Below are 16,183 nucleotides of genomic sequence, written 5' to 3'. Positions count from 1 at the left end.
TGCTGCCTGGGTGGAATTGTTACTGTATAACCTGCTTGGGATGGAAATACGGCAATGTCCCAGTGAGTCTCAGGAGAAATATGTCTATAGCCTGGAGCTGTTGCGTATTAACAGAGGGGGAGATGGGTAATCAATCCAGTGTGAATGACCACAAATCCATTCCTCAAACCCTGGCTGGAGTCGAGGAACGAGTAAGATGAAGCACATTCAACACACTTGCCATTAATTAATCTTACTCATTTTAGTTCAGATTTATTTGTATTGGGCTTTTAAGAGTCACATTTGTCTTGCAAAGCACCTTTAAATACAGTAGGTTGATGCCCAAGGCTTGCACTTACAAGTAGGTTCAAATATAAAAACGAGGTTGGTTCTGATTCTAAATTCTAATTGGATGAGCCATAAAATAGATATAAATGTTGCTACAGTGTTTGATTGTACTATACTACTAATCACTAATTATTTCAATAATTATTAATAATAAATGTTACTCATTTTATTGGACATTTTAAGCAATAAATACCCCCTTACCGGTGATAAAATCACTGAAACGCACAGATTTTCTGATCACGCACAAGATAATAATTACAAAACATACCGTTTCAAAAACACCGCTCACACAAACACAAACAGCGCTCAGTGGCTCGATCCCAGGCGACTGTGGGGCCTGTTTGCATTTGTTGGTTAGAATGTAATTATGAATGCTAAATGATGTTTTGTGCATGTGAGTTTTATCTGATTATGCAAGCTCCGTTCATATGAGCTGTCTGGGGAGAGACAGGCAGAGAAAAGAGAAGATAGATTTTTCAGAGGTGTATATTGAGGTTTATATGAGACGTTCTCCAGTTCTTGCACAGTAAAAGCAATTCCATTATCTCAAATTTACTTGACAGAAAACCTCATATCTCTCAGCACGCATTGTTATTGGAGGATAAGTGTTTTAGCTTGTATTATTTGCCTGTCGGTTGGTGATGGATGCTGTGCTCGGTGGACAGCGGCACAAAGATGTAATTCAATCTTTGGGTGAATGGAAAGTGTGTTTTAGCAGATAAAGTATAAAGAGTGGACAGCTGAAAGACACTGACTTGACTATTCTAGTGCGTAATGGTGTCTGGGTGTGTATTTTTGGCTGGAAGTGTTATTGCACTGATTGGTTGCGTGTGGGTGGGCATAGTTATGCATACTGTGTGTATTCACAAACACACACACAAATACTCACACACACACATACATACATGTTCTAAATATCATACTAAATACTACATATCAGCACTCTGCCATTCAATTAGATGATTGGATCTAACTGCAATAACATAACAAAATAAGATTAGATAAAATTACACAAATAACAATAGACCTTTATTGTATGTCCTCATTTAGATAGCTAGGTAAAAGTGTGCATGTGTTAAATAAGATTGCAGGCCGATTTTTGTAATGCATATGAGAAGTGCTAATAGACAGACACAATATCTCAATAAATAGTAGACAAACAGCCTCCAAAATACAGTTTAAAACTCATTGTGAGTTGAGATTCAGCTCAAATGTTTGTCTTTGCCTCATCTATGAGCCACAGGACTTTCTAACAAAAAGAAACAAGCTCTCTTTGGCTGGTGCGCACCCCCCGTGCTCAGCTCCAAGGGTCTCGTAAGCCAAGCTTTGTGTGTCATGTCAGATGCGGCTTTGTGTATTGTGAGAGATGCATGTAAAAGGAGCTTCTTGTTTGTTGTGACCTTCAGAAATGGCAGAGATGCATGGGGAGAAAGTCTAACAGCGAGAGAAAAACCTCTTCACCTTCTTTTTTCACTTGTCAACTAAGACGGGATGTGGACTCAGTGGTGTTGTGTTGACGATGTTCTGCAGTGAAAGACACATTGTGGTCTGGGACAGGATGCCCTTAGACACTGATCTGAGATCAGCTTCTCTTAGTCAAGCACAGACGGCAGCATCACTCATTTGTAGAGGGAGGAAGAATAAGAAGCTGATCTCAGTTCAGCTATAAATAGCATCCTTGGCTATATAAGGCTGTGAGTTTCTAATCACAGTCTACACTTTAACCAACAGCTTATTTCTCAGTAACTTCAGTTCAGATTTGTCCAAAAATGAGCCTCCTGCAGAGAGACAGAGTGAAAAAGAGAGAGAGAGGGAGGAAATGATGCAGGGGGAAATGTTAAGAGATGCAGCTTTTCTGCTGTATTTTGCACACGCACACTTTAAACAATGTGCTTGAAAGCATTTGACATTTCCTTCCAACCACCTGCTGTGGAGTGTGTGTGTGTGTGTGTGTGTGTGTGTGCAATATCTTTCATTTCTCCTCCACATCTTTTAATAATCGTTGGAACGGGCTGTTTTGGAAGCACTTGCAGGTGTGTTAGTCAAGCCTCTAGCAAATATTGCATGTTAAGCAAACTCTTCAATTGGCCAGTTTGTATTTACCGAATCAATTCCTGACATTGGACTCAATAAGTTGGCAAGGTTTAACAATGAGATTTATTCATAAAAAAACCCCCCAAAAAACAATAACATAAAGAGTTTACTCCAGTCTTCAGTGACACAATCTTTCTGAAAGCATTCTAATATGCTGATATTAGAATTTTGTGCTCAAGAAACTTTTCTTCAGTGTTGACCGTTGTTCTGCTTAATAAATATATATATATATATATATATATATATATATATATATATATATATATATATATATATATGTATTTTTTTTATATATTAGCCATTGATTTTTTTTCCTGTCTTGTAGGAAAAATGGTGACGTGATACCCTTGCGCCGTACTGAGCGGCAGCAGTATGTCCGAGTAGCTCTTCTTAAAGGTGGACTCAGTAGAATTTCAAACTGACGACTGCTAGAGTATGTGGTGTTTAGCGTTATTGTTAGTGCACTCGCCTCGCATGCCAGCAGCGATCGGGCCCAGGGCCCAGACCGACTTGGAGCAGGGTGGTTAGGATTGGAGTGTGAGTTTTGGAGGTGGAGCAATGAAGAGAGGGGTGTGTTTGTTTGGGTTGATTTCAAATATCAACAATGTCCAACAGCGTTGTTCAAAATCTACTTACCGCACCTTTAAAAAAAAAATTATGAATAAGTGATTAATAAAGTATCTATTATTATTATTATTATTATTATTATTATTATTATTATTATGTCAAATAATAAAGTTCAAAAGAACAGCATTTATTTGAAATATAATAATCTTGTAACATTGTCTTTACTGTAACTTTTGATCAATTTAATGCATTTTTGCTAAATAAAAGTATTAATTTAGTATTTTTAATTAAATTTTGTTTTACTTTTTTTTGCATTTTATATTTTTTCTTTACAAGAAGAAAATTTGTAATAGGCTGGAAATTATTCAGATAAAATGTAACTATAAATGAATTGAACGATGGAATATGGTGCAAATTATTATTAGTTTGTAGTTTTCAAAACATTCTTACTGGTGCTTTCAAGAAGTAATTTTTGCAATTTTTAACAACACTTCATCTAATTGCAACAACAATGTAGAATGCAACACAGAAAACCAAGGCACAATAAATGGATGTTCAAGCTCAATTAATGTAAAGTTCAGTGTAAATACCAAACTGTCCGGAAAGGGCAAGTTACTATTTCATCAACTGGCCTGAAACTCTCTCACACCGACCTCCGAATTGAGCAGGCCATCTTCATTGATCAGCCCAGTTGAACTGTGTAACACTTCAGATGTTCAACCAAAGAGGTTGCAACCAGCATGCCATATATGTAAATGTACATAACCACCAGCCATTGTAGCCCATGTGGCTTTCATAACCTGTTTCTCTGTATGTTTATCTCTGCAGTGGGTTCTTGCGTTTGAGATTTTCATCCCTCTGGTGCTTTTCTTCATACTCCTGGGCTTACGGCAGAAGAAGCCGGCCATTCCAGTGAAAGAAGGTAAGTTTCATGACAACACAGAGAGAGGAGAACAGGAGTAGGAGTAGGAGGAAGGAAGGAAATGTAAGGTGGCTCTTACCCCAAACCAGCTCATTCTTGCCCCCTCCAGTGGTCAGATCACTTCTGTTGTTACCTGGGGTTCTTATAAGGTTCACACATCCACTGTTATAATGCTCCGTAAGTGTGTCTGAATTAGTTAGACTGGGTCCTTTAGCCCTTATCAGTAATTAAAGGGACAGTTCACTTAAAAAAATAAAAAATCTGTCATTATTTACCCACTCTCATGATGCTCCAAACCTGTATGTTTCTTTCTTCTGTGGAACACAAAAGGAAATACTTTGCAGAATGTTCTAGCTGTTATTTTCTATACAATGAAAGTGAAAGGACTGGAGTTGTCAAGCTTCAAAAAAAAAAAATTATAAAAGTAGTCCATACAACTTCTGCACTACATTCCCAATCTTCTAAAGTCATAGAATAGATTTTTGTGTGAAAAATGTGCTCTCTGCCTTTGCTTTTAAATCGCATTCATGTACATTCAAATTGCCGACAATTCAGCAATGATTGTTGAACTTCCATTGTGTGGAAAATGAGTAAAAATTCTGCCTTTTGTGTTCCACTGAAGAAAAGAAATTTGTACAGGTTTGGAATGACATGAGGGTGAGTACATGATTTTTCATTTTTGGGTGAACTATCCCTTTAAATGTTGTTTGTGGTATATGATAATGTTTATCCATTTTTATATGTGGTTGCATCATACAACTTTGCCAATCTGTCATTGATTGCAAAGATTGTTTGGCTGTTAGACAGAGCTTTAGCCATGTATTTTGTTTTCACAGAACACCCTCATTTGTATGTCATCACAATGTCTGTTATTTCCAATGCTGAAATCACACCATGTTTTATTTTTTTTTATTTTGCTTCTTTCTGTCATCTGTCCTCAATACTTTCTCTCTCTCTCTCTCTCTCTCTCTCTCTCTCTCTCTCTCTCTCTACAACTCTGTCTTTCATTCTTTCTTTCTCAACGTGCATGTTCACTGCATGCTGGACCAGTGTGTAAGTCAAAATGTTTGTTTTTTTATGTGGCTAAATTCTTAACTCTTTTGGGTTTGTGGGATCATTCCACTGTGTGTCCTCTAATTATGAGTGTGTGCTTTTCCGTGCTCTCTAACGTGTTTATTGTGCTGTTATTGTGTATTTGTCATGCATCAATCTAATGGTAAAAGGGCCCAAATAATTCCAGCAGTATGTGCACTCTGGAGCTTGCCCATATGTCAAACACACACATGCACACGACGTAAGAAAATGAATAACGCTCACTGTGACACAACCAGGCGTGATGCATCAAGATTCCAGAAAATGTTTGCGTTCACACTGAAAGTGAAAAAGCTGTGTGAAATATCAAATCCAAGTCAATCAAAACAGTTAAGGGTGAATTCAGTCTGTTTGTGCTTTCTACCACTCGCATCGCACAGCATGTTGTAACGTTTTTTCTATGACTTCCATTATGCTTCCCCAAGCGTCATCCTTTTTATGATTTACCTTGAGAGATTTGTCATACGTTTCTCTACAGCCACAATCAATCTCTTCAAGGCTCATCCATGTGTGATGTTAAATATAAAGTGTTCACCAAAAGTTTTGAAATGGCCAACATTTCAAAGTGGGGATTTGGACAATATTGGCATAAATTCTTAATTTGTTTTGGCATAAATGCATTAAAGTAAGTAACTTATTATCATTAAGACCAGTTGTAATGTTTTTCTTTTGAATTACATAATAATGGCGATATAAACTTGCCAGTGTCAGACATGCCCTTTTTTAATTTATTTTGTGTATTATTAAATATTGATGATGTATGCAGCCTTCAAATGATAATTGTATTGATAATAATATGTTATGATGTGATGATGCTGAAAATTCAGCTTTGCAATCACAGAAATCAGTTACCTTTAAAATATAATAAAATATAAAACAGTTATTTAAATTGAAATAATATTTCATGATATTACTATTTATATTTTTTTATATAGAAATTTAAAAATACAAAAAAAGGTGTGCGCATTCCTCAAACCCAAACAGGGCTCAAATGACAAAGGAGACAAACTGAAGCAAAAAACAAACATAATGTCCGCACATTGATAAAACTGCTCTATAAATAATTTTTGCTATGTTTTGACCATCAGGTCTTGTTCCCGTTGTAATAAATCCAATAAATACATTTATGGAGCAGTAATGTCAGTGTGCAGACATTATGTTTGTTTTTTGCTTCAGTTAATTTTTTTTTTTTTTTTTTTTTTTTTTTTTTTCTCCTTGTGGGTTAAATGTCATCCCACCCTCCAGAACATACAATTTTGGCGCTCCAATTTTTGGGCTATTTTTGATTGGTCATTGGGCTAATTTTGTTGCACTGACCTGGCAACCCTGCTTACAGACCCCAAACTTTTGAACAGTAGCATATGTTTCCAAAGTTTGTGTTGTCCATTTTCAATGCAAAGTATTCACATAATGGTAAGAATTTATGCTGATATTGTCCAAAGACGTTTTCAAAGACTAGGGCATTTTCAAACTTTTGAAGGGTGATTTTCATCCAACGAGTATCCAGTGTGAACGAGGCTCCCCATCACAATGCTGCAGAAATTGAAAGTAGTAGGAACAGGAACTAGGATTAGCATAGCTTTTCATCGCTTGCCATTTTGTTGCGTCACGCCTGGTGTAAGAGGTTTAGGTGTTGGCCCCCATATGTCTCTGAACACTAACATAATCCATAATCCACAATCCACTGTGAACGAAGGATCTGTTTTACAACGACACGTTATTCAAACATCTTGTCCTGATAATGACACATCTGTGCTTTTCCTCAACCAATGAGTTATGATTCAAATTGTCAGACACTCTCACACACACACACTGACTGAATTCATCTACTTACTGAGCCATCAGGTTATTTCCCCTGACTGATCTTTGCTCTTATAATCCTCGGCTGTGTTTGCGGAGCGGGAGCAGATGTCAGATATAAGAGTTAGGAAACCGAGGCAATAAACATAGCTACCTCTTGTGAGCAGACAACCTGTCACTGGAACAGCAGAAATATAACACGCCTCAGTGTTAACGTCAATCGAGGGACATTTTTTGCAGAGTCGACAGGTGCTGAATGGCGAGCAGTGTTTAGCTAACGCTGCTGCTTCTGGGCGAAAGCGACATGGTGTGTTGCGGCAGAGCAGGCGACGTTGGACGAGGATACCAAATCCACAGGCCACACGCTGCAGTGACAAAACACTTAGGGGGGAAAAAAGAGTCAGCACTTACCATTAAGTAACCTTCTAGATCTCTTCATCAGCGCCAGCTGCCTCATGTTTGCATTTCAGGCAAGGCTGCCAAAGTGAATGGAGGCGAAAGCTGAATCTGAATTGACTGATGCTCTAATGGAGGATCACATCTCTCAGAGCCATTCATTAATTAAGGCTTCATTAAATAATCTCAGCAGTTATATAGGCCTAATTTAGTCATTAGCAGATCAATGCAAAGTTGTAGTAAGGGATTGTTTTTATCAGAGAATTGCCATCCGAAAGGTAGTAGTAGCCTACATTTCAGCAAGTGAATTGTCTTTGTTACGTTATCCAAATTTACGGTTGCCAAGACCATTGTTTAGTGTTTAGTGCACATACTCCAAATACATGGTGCTCATGAGGGAGACGCAGGTTTGAATCTGGCCTGTTGTTGCCTTTTAAAGGGTTAGTTCACCCAAAAATTAAAATTATGTTATTAATTACTCACCCTCATGTCATTCCACACCCGTAAGACCTTCGTTCATCTTCGGAACACAAATTAAGATATTTTTGATAAAATCCGATGGCTCACAATCAACACTTTCAATGCCCAGAAAGCTACTAAAGATTTATTTAAAACAGTTCATGTGATTACAGTGGTTCAACCTTAAAAATATGAAATGACGAGAATACTTTTTGTGCAGGAAAAAAAAAACAAAAAACGACTTTATTCAACAATATCTAGTGATGGGCGATTTCAAAACACTGCTTCATGAAACTTCAAAACTTTACAAATCTTTTGTTACGAATCAGTGTTTTGGAGCATGTATTAAACTGCCAAAGTCACGTGATTTTAGTAAACGAGGCTTCGTTACATCATAAGTGTTTTGAAATTTCAATGGTTCACCACTGGGGGGCGTGACTTTTGGAGTTTGATACATGCTTCGAACAACTGATTCGAAACAAAAGATTCGTAAAGCTTCAAAGCTTCATGAAGCAGTGTTTTGAAATCACACATCACTAGATATTGTTGATTAAAGTTGTTATTTGTTTTGGGTTTTTTTGGTGCACAAAAAGTATTCTCGTCGCTTCGTAACATTAAGGTTGAACCAATGTAGTCACATGAACTGTTTTAAACACATCTTTAGTAGCTTTCTGGGCATTGAAAGTGTTAATTGTCTCGCTGGCAATACAGGCCTCACTGAGCCATCAGATTTTATCAAAAATATATTAAAATAATAAGAAACAGTTATTTTAAATTAGAAAGTATATTTTTGATTAAATTAATGCAGCCTTGGTGAACCTAAGAGACTTCTTTCAGAAACATGAGAAAAACTTATGAGCCCCAAACTTTTGAAAGGTAGTGTAGCTTGCTTGAAAGTACTACTCATTTAGGTGCTATGATTGGATGACCAAATTACGTTTCCCATCATTCTCTGTGGCAGCATGATAAATGCATAAATTACACACCAAATGTGCATATTTTTCTCTTTGTTTTGTTGCTCTAGTGCTAAAAAGCTTCCTATAAAATTGATTCTGGTTGGAATAAAATGCATGCAGGCACTCGCATCATGACAGAATTATGATTTCTGAATTAGGAATTTCTCAGGAGGACTTGAAGGCAGCAATGAGTCCTGATCCATGGTTGTCACTCCTGCAGTGTTTGTGGCCTTTGAGAAACAAACATAATAATTTACCCATCCCTGAGATTTGACTCCATATCAAGTGTGTACTGGAGCAGGTTGCCGTGAGGAAGTGAGTCATCTAAACACTGCTGTGCGTTCCTGTGTTCTATAAGATGTGACTGGCAGCTTGTGGGTGTAGAAGAGCTATGCAACACAGCAAGGCTGGTTTCTCTCTGCTTCAGTGACAGCTTGTCCAGGCAACCTCTGCGTGTGTGATGAATGAAATAATTTGAAGGCCACTTGGAGTTTATCGAAGCGATCTGACATCTGAAACCCTCTCTGACCCTGTGTTTGCTCTCTGATATGTGACGGCAGCTTCTTTTTCTCTCCCTGTCTTTTAATCTCTCCCCAAATCTTTGATCTGTGGACCTCGGAAAATGTCATCGTCATTGTTTGTTCTGTTATCCCACATCCTACGATCCCCGCCCATTCACTCACTCACATACCCGGCCATAAATATTTATCTCCATCCATACACTGATCTGTTTTTATGTTCCTCTCCAATTCTACATCTGAACACAACTGCACCTTCGTCAACACCATTTAAACTTCATTGCAATGCTGGATTTCACTCTTCTGTCACCTCCATCCTCTTCGTCCCTCCACCCTGGTGGTCTGTTTTTCCCCGGTTCTGTCCAGCCTTCTACAGCGCGGCCCCTCTCACCTCAGCGGGCATCATTCCCATCATGCAGTCTTTGTGTCCGGATGGTCAACGGGATGAGTTTGGCTTCCTGCAGTATAAAAACTCCACGTGAGTCCACCTACGCTTTGTTTCCGTTTTTATTTTTTTTATTTTTTTATCTCTCTCTCTCGATGACTAAGATGGGCTCTAATGGATTCTGCTCTCATTATATGGTGTGAATAGCAGTCACCATCACCACCTGTAGTAGTGATGATATGAGTTGTTAGATTGTGTAATGGATCTTATCTTTCTGCTTAGATGTGACATGATCTTGTGATGGTTTGTAGTGGATCTCAACTTCCACATAACTGATCTAAATTCTTGTGTTTTCAATGCGAGTGTGCTAGCTTAACTAGCAAGTCTGCCTTGGATAATCAGCTTTGCTGCAAGTATTTTTTCAAGTTTTGCTGGTAAACAGCATAACTATACTACTCCAACAGCCAGACCAGCACCAAACTAGCATTAATCAGCATCAGTGAATCAAAGGACTCAGTGTTGTTATTGTTAAAGGGTTTGTTCACCCAAAAATGAAAATTCTGTCATTTATTACTCACTCTCATGTCGTTCCTCACCTGTAAGACCTTCGTTCATCTTCGGAACACAAATTAAGATATTTTTGATAAAATCCGATGGCTCAGTGAGGCCTGCATTGCCAGCAAGATAATTAACACTTTCAATGCCCAGAAAGCTACTAAAGATATATTTAAAACAGTTCATGTGACTGCAGTGGTATAATCTTAATGTTACGAAGCGGTGAGAATACTTTTTGTGTGCCAAAAAAACAAAATAATGAATTTATTCAACAATATCTAGTTATGGGTGATTTCAAAACACTGTTTCATGAAGCTTTGAAGCGTTACGAATCTTTTGTTTCGAATCAGTGGTTTGGAGCGTGTATCAAACTAACAAAGTCACGCCCCCCAGTGGTCAGCCATTGATATTTCGAAACACTTATGATGTAACGAAGCCTTGTTTACTGAAATCACGTGACTTTGGCAGTTCGATACACGCGCCGAACCACTGATTCGAAACAAAAGATTTGTAACGCTTCGAAACTTCATGAAGCGGTGTTTTGAAATCACCCATAACTAGATATTGTTGAATAAAATTGTTATTTTGGCACACAAAAAGTATTCTCATCTCTTCATAACATTAAGGTTGAACCACTGTAGTCACATGAACTGTTTTAAATGCATCTTTAGTAGCTTTCTGGGCATTAAAAGTGTTAATTGTCTTGCTGGCAATACAGGCCTCACTGAGCCATCGAATTTGATGAAAAATATCTTAATTTGTGTTCCGAAGATGAACGAAGGTCTTGATGATTGTCATATGGATCTTTCTGGATTACAATCCACCATCAAAATGACAAGTTTAATTATTTCAGCTTCTCTGAGAAAAGGCTATAAATGATCCGCTACAAGCAGCGTCCTCACATGATAAAACTGACTAGCCTGGACGGGACTCCTTCCTTTCTGTTTACGGGCGTGACGTAATGACGCACAGAGGAACTGCTGCATGCTCAAATTTCCTGCGGAAATCCACAATGTCGCTCTTATTATTAAACATTATTACAAGCTTACCATTGTGAATTGAGCTGAGATAATAAGATAGTTTTGAACACTGGCTGGTTATGTACTTGCTCAAAAATTGATTTTGGATAATTTTTAACCAAAAAAAGTTACAGACTGCAGCTTTAATTGAAGTAAAGCTTAAATAATCTTGATATATTAGATGGAAAAACCTAAGTTTATGCTTTGGCAACTAACTGAAAAAATAAAAAATAAAAAAGTTAAAATTGTAAAATACTGAAACTAAAATGACATAAAAATAAATTAAAGCATAATAGAAATATTAAGAAGCTAATAAAATGACAAAACACCACAAAATTAATAAAACTTAAAATATAAAAAAAAAATCTAAATATTAAAAATACTATACTGGTATATAAATAATAAGGTAACACTTTACAATAAGGTTCCATAAGTAAATGATAGTTATTGCTTGATCTAACGTTCACTAACAATGAACAATACATTTGAACAGTATTTATTAATCTTTGTTAATGTTAGCTAATAAAAAATACAACTGTTCATTGTTGTCATAGTTGCACTCAGTTTGGACTTTATTTTGTGTTTGCACTGTTTCCCTGCCTGAGTTTGTCGTCAATGTAACTGATTAGATTTATTCTGTTCAGCTGTGTGCACCTCATTATCGTTTGTATATAAGTACAATGTATTAAGTATACATACCTTTCAAAAGAGACCAAAACCATGCATATACTCCAAATGGTTCATGAACAAGATGTAGTTTACTTTGGGTAAGCCTTTTTTAGGCAAATTTTACAGGAATGCTAAGATTAAATAATTTAAACAGATACATTTTTTTAATTTAATAATGTATTAGTAGTAGAATTAGAATTAGTTCATGTTAACTAATATCGTTCATCTAACTAATGTTAAAAAAGGAACCATATATGTAAAGTGTTACCAATCATACTAAAATAACAAAGACCTGCAAGGACCTGATGATACAATATTGTGCCAGCAACTCCAATACTTTAAAATATTTCTTTCTTTCCTATCTTTAATCTCAATTCTCTAATAATATGTAATCAGTTTAGACCAGTTGTGACCACACTAGTCTACACTAGTTTTTTTAGTTGAGCTATCTCCTGTTTAATGATTTGCCCCTATGTTCTTTTTATTTTGCTGTTCTTGTTCCTCTTATCATTGAAGTTTCACCCTCTTTTCTTTTTATATTTCTTAGTGTGACTCAGTTGTTGGAAAGGATCAGTGAAGTTGTGGAGCAGAATCACTTGTTTACATCAGACAGGCCCAGTCTGGGAGAGGAGCTGGAGTCACTGCAGCAGCACCTTGAAAGTCTGAGCTCAGCACAAGGCCCTCTAGAGAGCCACTACAACACCAGCCATGGTCAGAAAATACACATACACACAAACTTACACCAACCTTTACTAACCACACATGTATTTATGCAAATTAAATTATTTTTGCAAATTAGAAGCAAGTCACTGTAGTATATGCTATATAAATAACTCTGCAGTTTCTGCTGGATTTAGTGCTTAAATCCCATTGTTATAAGAATCATATAAGAATAAATCGACACTATATGTATACTTTGAACATTCAAAAACAATCTTTTGAATATTTTTATGCTGTAATCATGCATATATATGATGATTTTATAGAGCATGCATTGAAAGGAATCATAGATCACACTGAAGACAACCATACAGCAGTACATTTTAGAGACGTGTATCTAGCGTTCTGAGCTGATTTCTTACACACCAGTGTAACAATGATAATGATGATATCATTCATTCATATGCATGTGAATGCTGGAGACTGCAAAAGAAGCTGTGTTCCAAAATTAAAAATGACCTGTGTACATGCATAGCTTAAAAATATATGACCAATATACAGTCAAACCAAAATTTATTCAGAAACCTTGAACATTTCATTCATTAATACAGTTTATTCACTTTAGTTTTAAAAAAATGGAAATAAAATATGACAAGATCTCAGAGTTAAACTGTGTCAGAAATAAAATGAATCTTAATTATGTCAGATAACACTTAAAGGTGCTAAAGAGGATGTTTTGTTTTATACATTTTTGCAATATTACTTGAAACTGTCTTTACTAACTGATAAAAGACTATTTATTAGGTGCACTGAAAGTAATAATATTAATATACATCATCTGTGCATGAGGTAGGGCCTTAAAAACATCAGCCCATCGTTTACGCGATCATCGGCCCTCTGGCTTGTCAATCACTGCCATGACGTTCCTTGTTAGAGACGTGCACGGCTGCGCGCTCCAGTAACTTTCCACACTCCACAGGCGCCGCATGCAATGTTTTTGTCAGGAGACGGGAGTAACAACTGCAGATTATGAGTTACCTGAGTTACTAGTCCGACATAATGAATCCACTAACACGACACAGCGAATGCCGGTGGTAAACACTCGTGTTCCAATACTTGTGTACGAGTTTTGGGAGGCGTTCCCTCGAAATGAGCTGTGAAGGAGAGGGGTTGTTCTTAAGCATGCGCTCATTTCAAAAACTCACTAACAGTCTTTGGTTTCTCAGTCGACGAAAAGATCCTCTTTAGCACCTTTAAGCAAAACATGGTCAGGTCAAAGTGTCTGAATAATTTTAGGTTCCAAATTTTTATCAATTTTACTGGTAGTCCACTGTATGAAGAATTTTTGGATATAATATGTCACAGTTTACTTTATTTTTCTATCCTCACTTACATAAATGAACTATAGTTTCCTGCACCCACTAGTAAAAATATATAAAAATATCAAAAATGTCTAAATAATTTTTGGTTTGACTGTAAGACCTAAATGTCACCTTGACCTCTTTGTACTGTACTTAAAAAACATAAAGTATATTGAACTAAGAATCAATCACCTACTACACTACCATTCAAAAGTTTGGGGATGAAATAATATTTTTCGTGTTATTGAAAGAAGTCTATGCTCACCAAGGCAGCATTTTTTATTTATTTATTTATTTTTTTTAAATCAAAACACCAGTAAATACTGTAATATTGTGAAAAATTATTACAATTTAAAATAACTGTTTTTAGTTTTAATGTGTTTTTAAAATGTAACTTATTCCCGTGATGGCCAAGCTTAATTTTCTGCAGCCATTACTCCAGTCTTCAGTTCAGTGTCATTCAGAAATCTTTAGAAATCTTCGGAAATCATTTTAATATTCTGATTTGGTGCTTAAAGGGATTGTTCACCCAAAAATGAAAATTTGATGTTTATCTGCTTACCCCCAGCGCATCCAAGATGTAGGTGACTTTGTTTCTTCAGTAGAACACAAATGATGATTTTTAACTCCAACCGCTGCCGTCTGTCAGTCTTATAATAAGAGTGGACGGGAACTCGAACGATAAGAGTCTAAAACACTTCCATAGACAAATCCAAATTAAACCCTGCTGCTCGTGACGACACATTGATGTCCTAAGACACGGAACGATCGATTTGTGTGAGAAACCGAACAGTATTTATATCATTTTTTACCTCTAAAACACCACCATGTCCAACTACGTTCAGCATTCGCTTAGTGAGGTCTGATTGCGCTCTGATGACGGCAGTGATGTCTCGCGCTTATACTTCAATGAGTGCTAGACATCACTGCCGCTGTCAGAGCGCAATCAGACCTTACGAATCGAGTGCTGAATGTAGTTGGACATAGTGGTGTATTAGAGGTAAAAAATGATATAAATACTGTTCGGTTTCTCACACAAACCGATCGTTTCGTGTCTTAGGACATCAATGTGTCGTCACGAGCCGCAGGGTTTAATTTGGACTTGTCTATGGAAGTGTTTTAGACTCTTATCGTTCGAGTTCCCGTCCACTCTTATTATAAGACTGACAGACGGCAACGGTTGGAGTTAAAAATCAGCATTTGTGTTCAACTGAAGAAACAAAGTCACCTACATCTTGGATGCGCTGGGGGTAAGCAGATAAACATCAAATTTTCATTTTTGGGTGAACAATCCCTTTAAGAAACATTTATCATTATTAACTTTGAAAACAATTAGGCTGATTAATATTTTTGTTGAAACGCTGATACATTATTTTCAGATTATATACAATGAACAGCAATGTTTGCAACAGCATTTTTTGTAACAATGTAAAAGTCTTTACTGTCACTTTACTGCATCCTTGCTGAATAAAAGTATTTTCTTTCAACAAAAAATATCTTACTGTCCCCTAAACTCTTGAACGGTAGTGTACATATAACTGCAGCAAATGTAAACTCCTTTGATGAAAAATGTGTGTGCATGTCTCGGCTTCAGGTTTCACTGTGGGAAGTGTCCTCAGGAACCAGTCGATGTTCCAGCAGTTCCTGATCAGGAACCTTTCCCTGCAAAATGACACCGCCAGCTTGCTGCTCTCTTCCCCCATCAATCTGAAAGAGGTCTGTCTTCTCACCTCATCTTACTTTCTCCTCCAACCTACGTAGGTCAGAAAGCAGTGCTTTTGAAGTCCAAATCATGACTCAGCATCATGCTCCTCTGAGCTTTCTTCCTCTTTCATCCTCTTTGGAGTCAGCTCGGGTTTGCAACACCATTAACGATTCTGCCCCATGACAACAGAGAGAGAGACTGTGCGATAGAATCTAATTCTTTAGGGCAGAAGAGCTCCAGCTTAACACGCTTTAATGGGTTAACGTGCTGTAGTCAATGTAAAAATGTTGAGATATGCTCTTGTGAGTTTCCGAATGAAATTTTAATTTTCCTCAGGCAGCTTAGTTTCTTCTCTTCTCTGGCTATTTAAAGTATATGTATGAGATAGGAGTTTCTAAATCTGTACTGTGTGTGTGCGTGTGTACCCTGTTCAGGTGTATAATCTCATCTTTGGGACGTATCCTAAAGTGGGATCAAAGGCGGGAGAAAGGGATGAAGGACAGCATGAACTCCACAGTCCTGGAGAGAAGCTTGTACAGCTGGAGGTACAGGATGACGGAAACACACACACACACATATTTCCTTGTGCATGTCACTAAGCCTTTTTTTTTTTAAAGAAATTATTACTTTTATTTAGCAAGGTTGCATTAAATTGATAAATAGGGACAGTAAAGACTTTTACATTGTTACAAAAAAAT

General features: G+C 37.0%; 1 protein-coding gene across 3 annotated transcripts in view; it reads left to right on the top strand.

The window, feature by feature from the left end:
- abca2 (ATP-binding cassette, sub-family A (ABC1), member 2) overlaps window positions 1-16,183 on the top strand; it is an 80,851-nt gene that overhangs the window by 24,626 nt on the left and 40,042 nt on the right. For 2 of the 3 annotated variants that reach the window (XM_048187518.1, XM_048187516.1), the window contains exons 2-7: window positions 3,817-3,910; window positions 4,093-4,095; window positions 9,498-9,609; window positions 12,307-12,470; window positions 15,375-15,496; window positions 15,920-16,030. In XM_048187518.1, coding sequence (XP_048043475.1) covers window positions 3,817-3,910; window positions 4,093-4,095; window positions 9,498-9,609; window positions 12,307-12,470; window positions 15,375-15,496; window positions 15,920-16,030 — 606 coding nt within the window. The remainder of the gene's footprint in view (window positions 1-3,816; window positions 3,911-4,092; window positions 4,096-9,497; window positions 9,610-12,306; window positions 12,471-15,374; window positions 15,497-15,919; window positions 16,031-16,183) is intronic. The other variant, XM_048187517.1, reaches the window with a different exon arrangement.

Source organism: Megalobrama amblycephala, linkage group LG4, assembly GCF_018812025.1.
Source record: "Megalobrama amblycephala isolate DHTTF-2021 linkage group LG4, ASM1881202v1, whole genome shotgun sequence".
NCBI classification, from domain to species: domain Eukaryota; kingdom Metazoa; phylum Chordata; class Actinopteri; order Cypriniformes; family Xenocyprididae; genus Megalobrama; species Megalobrama amblycephala.
Note: the sequence above shows the minus strand (reverse complement) of the source record. Positions and strands in the feature narration are given on the sequence as shown.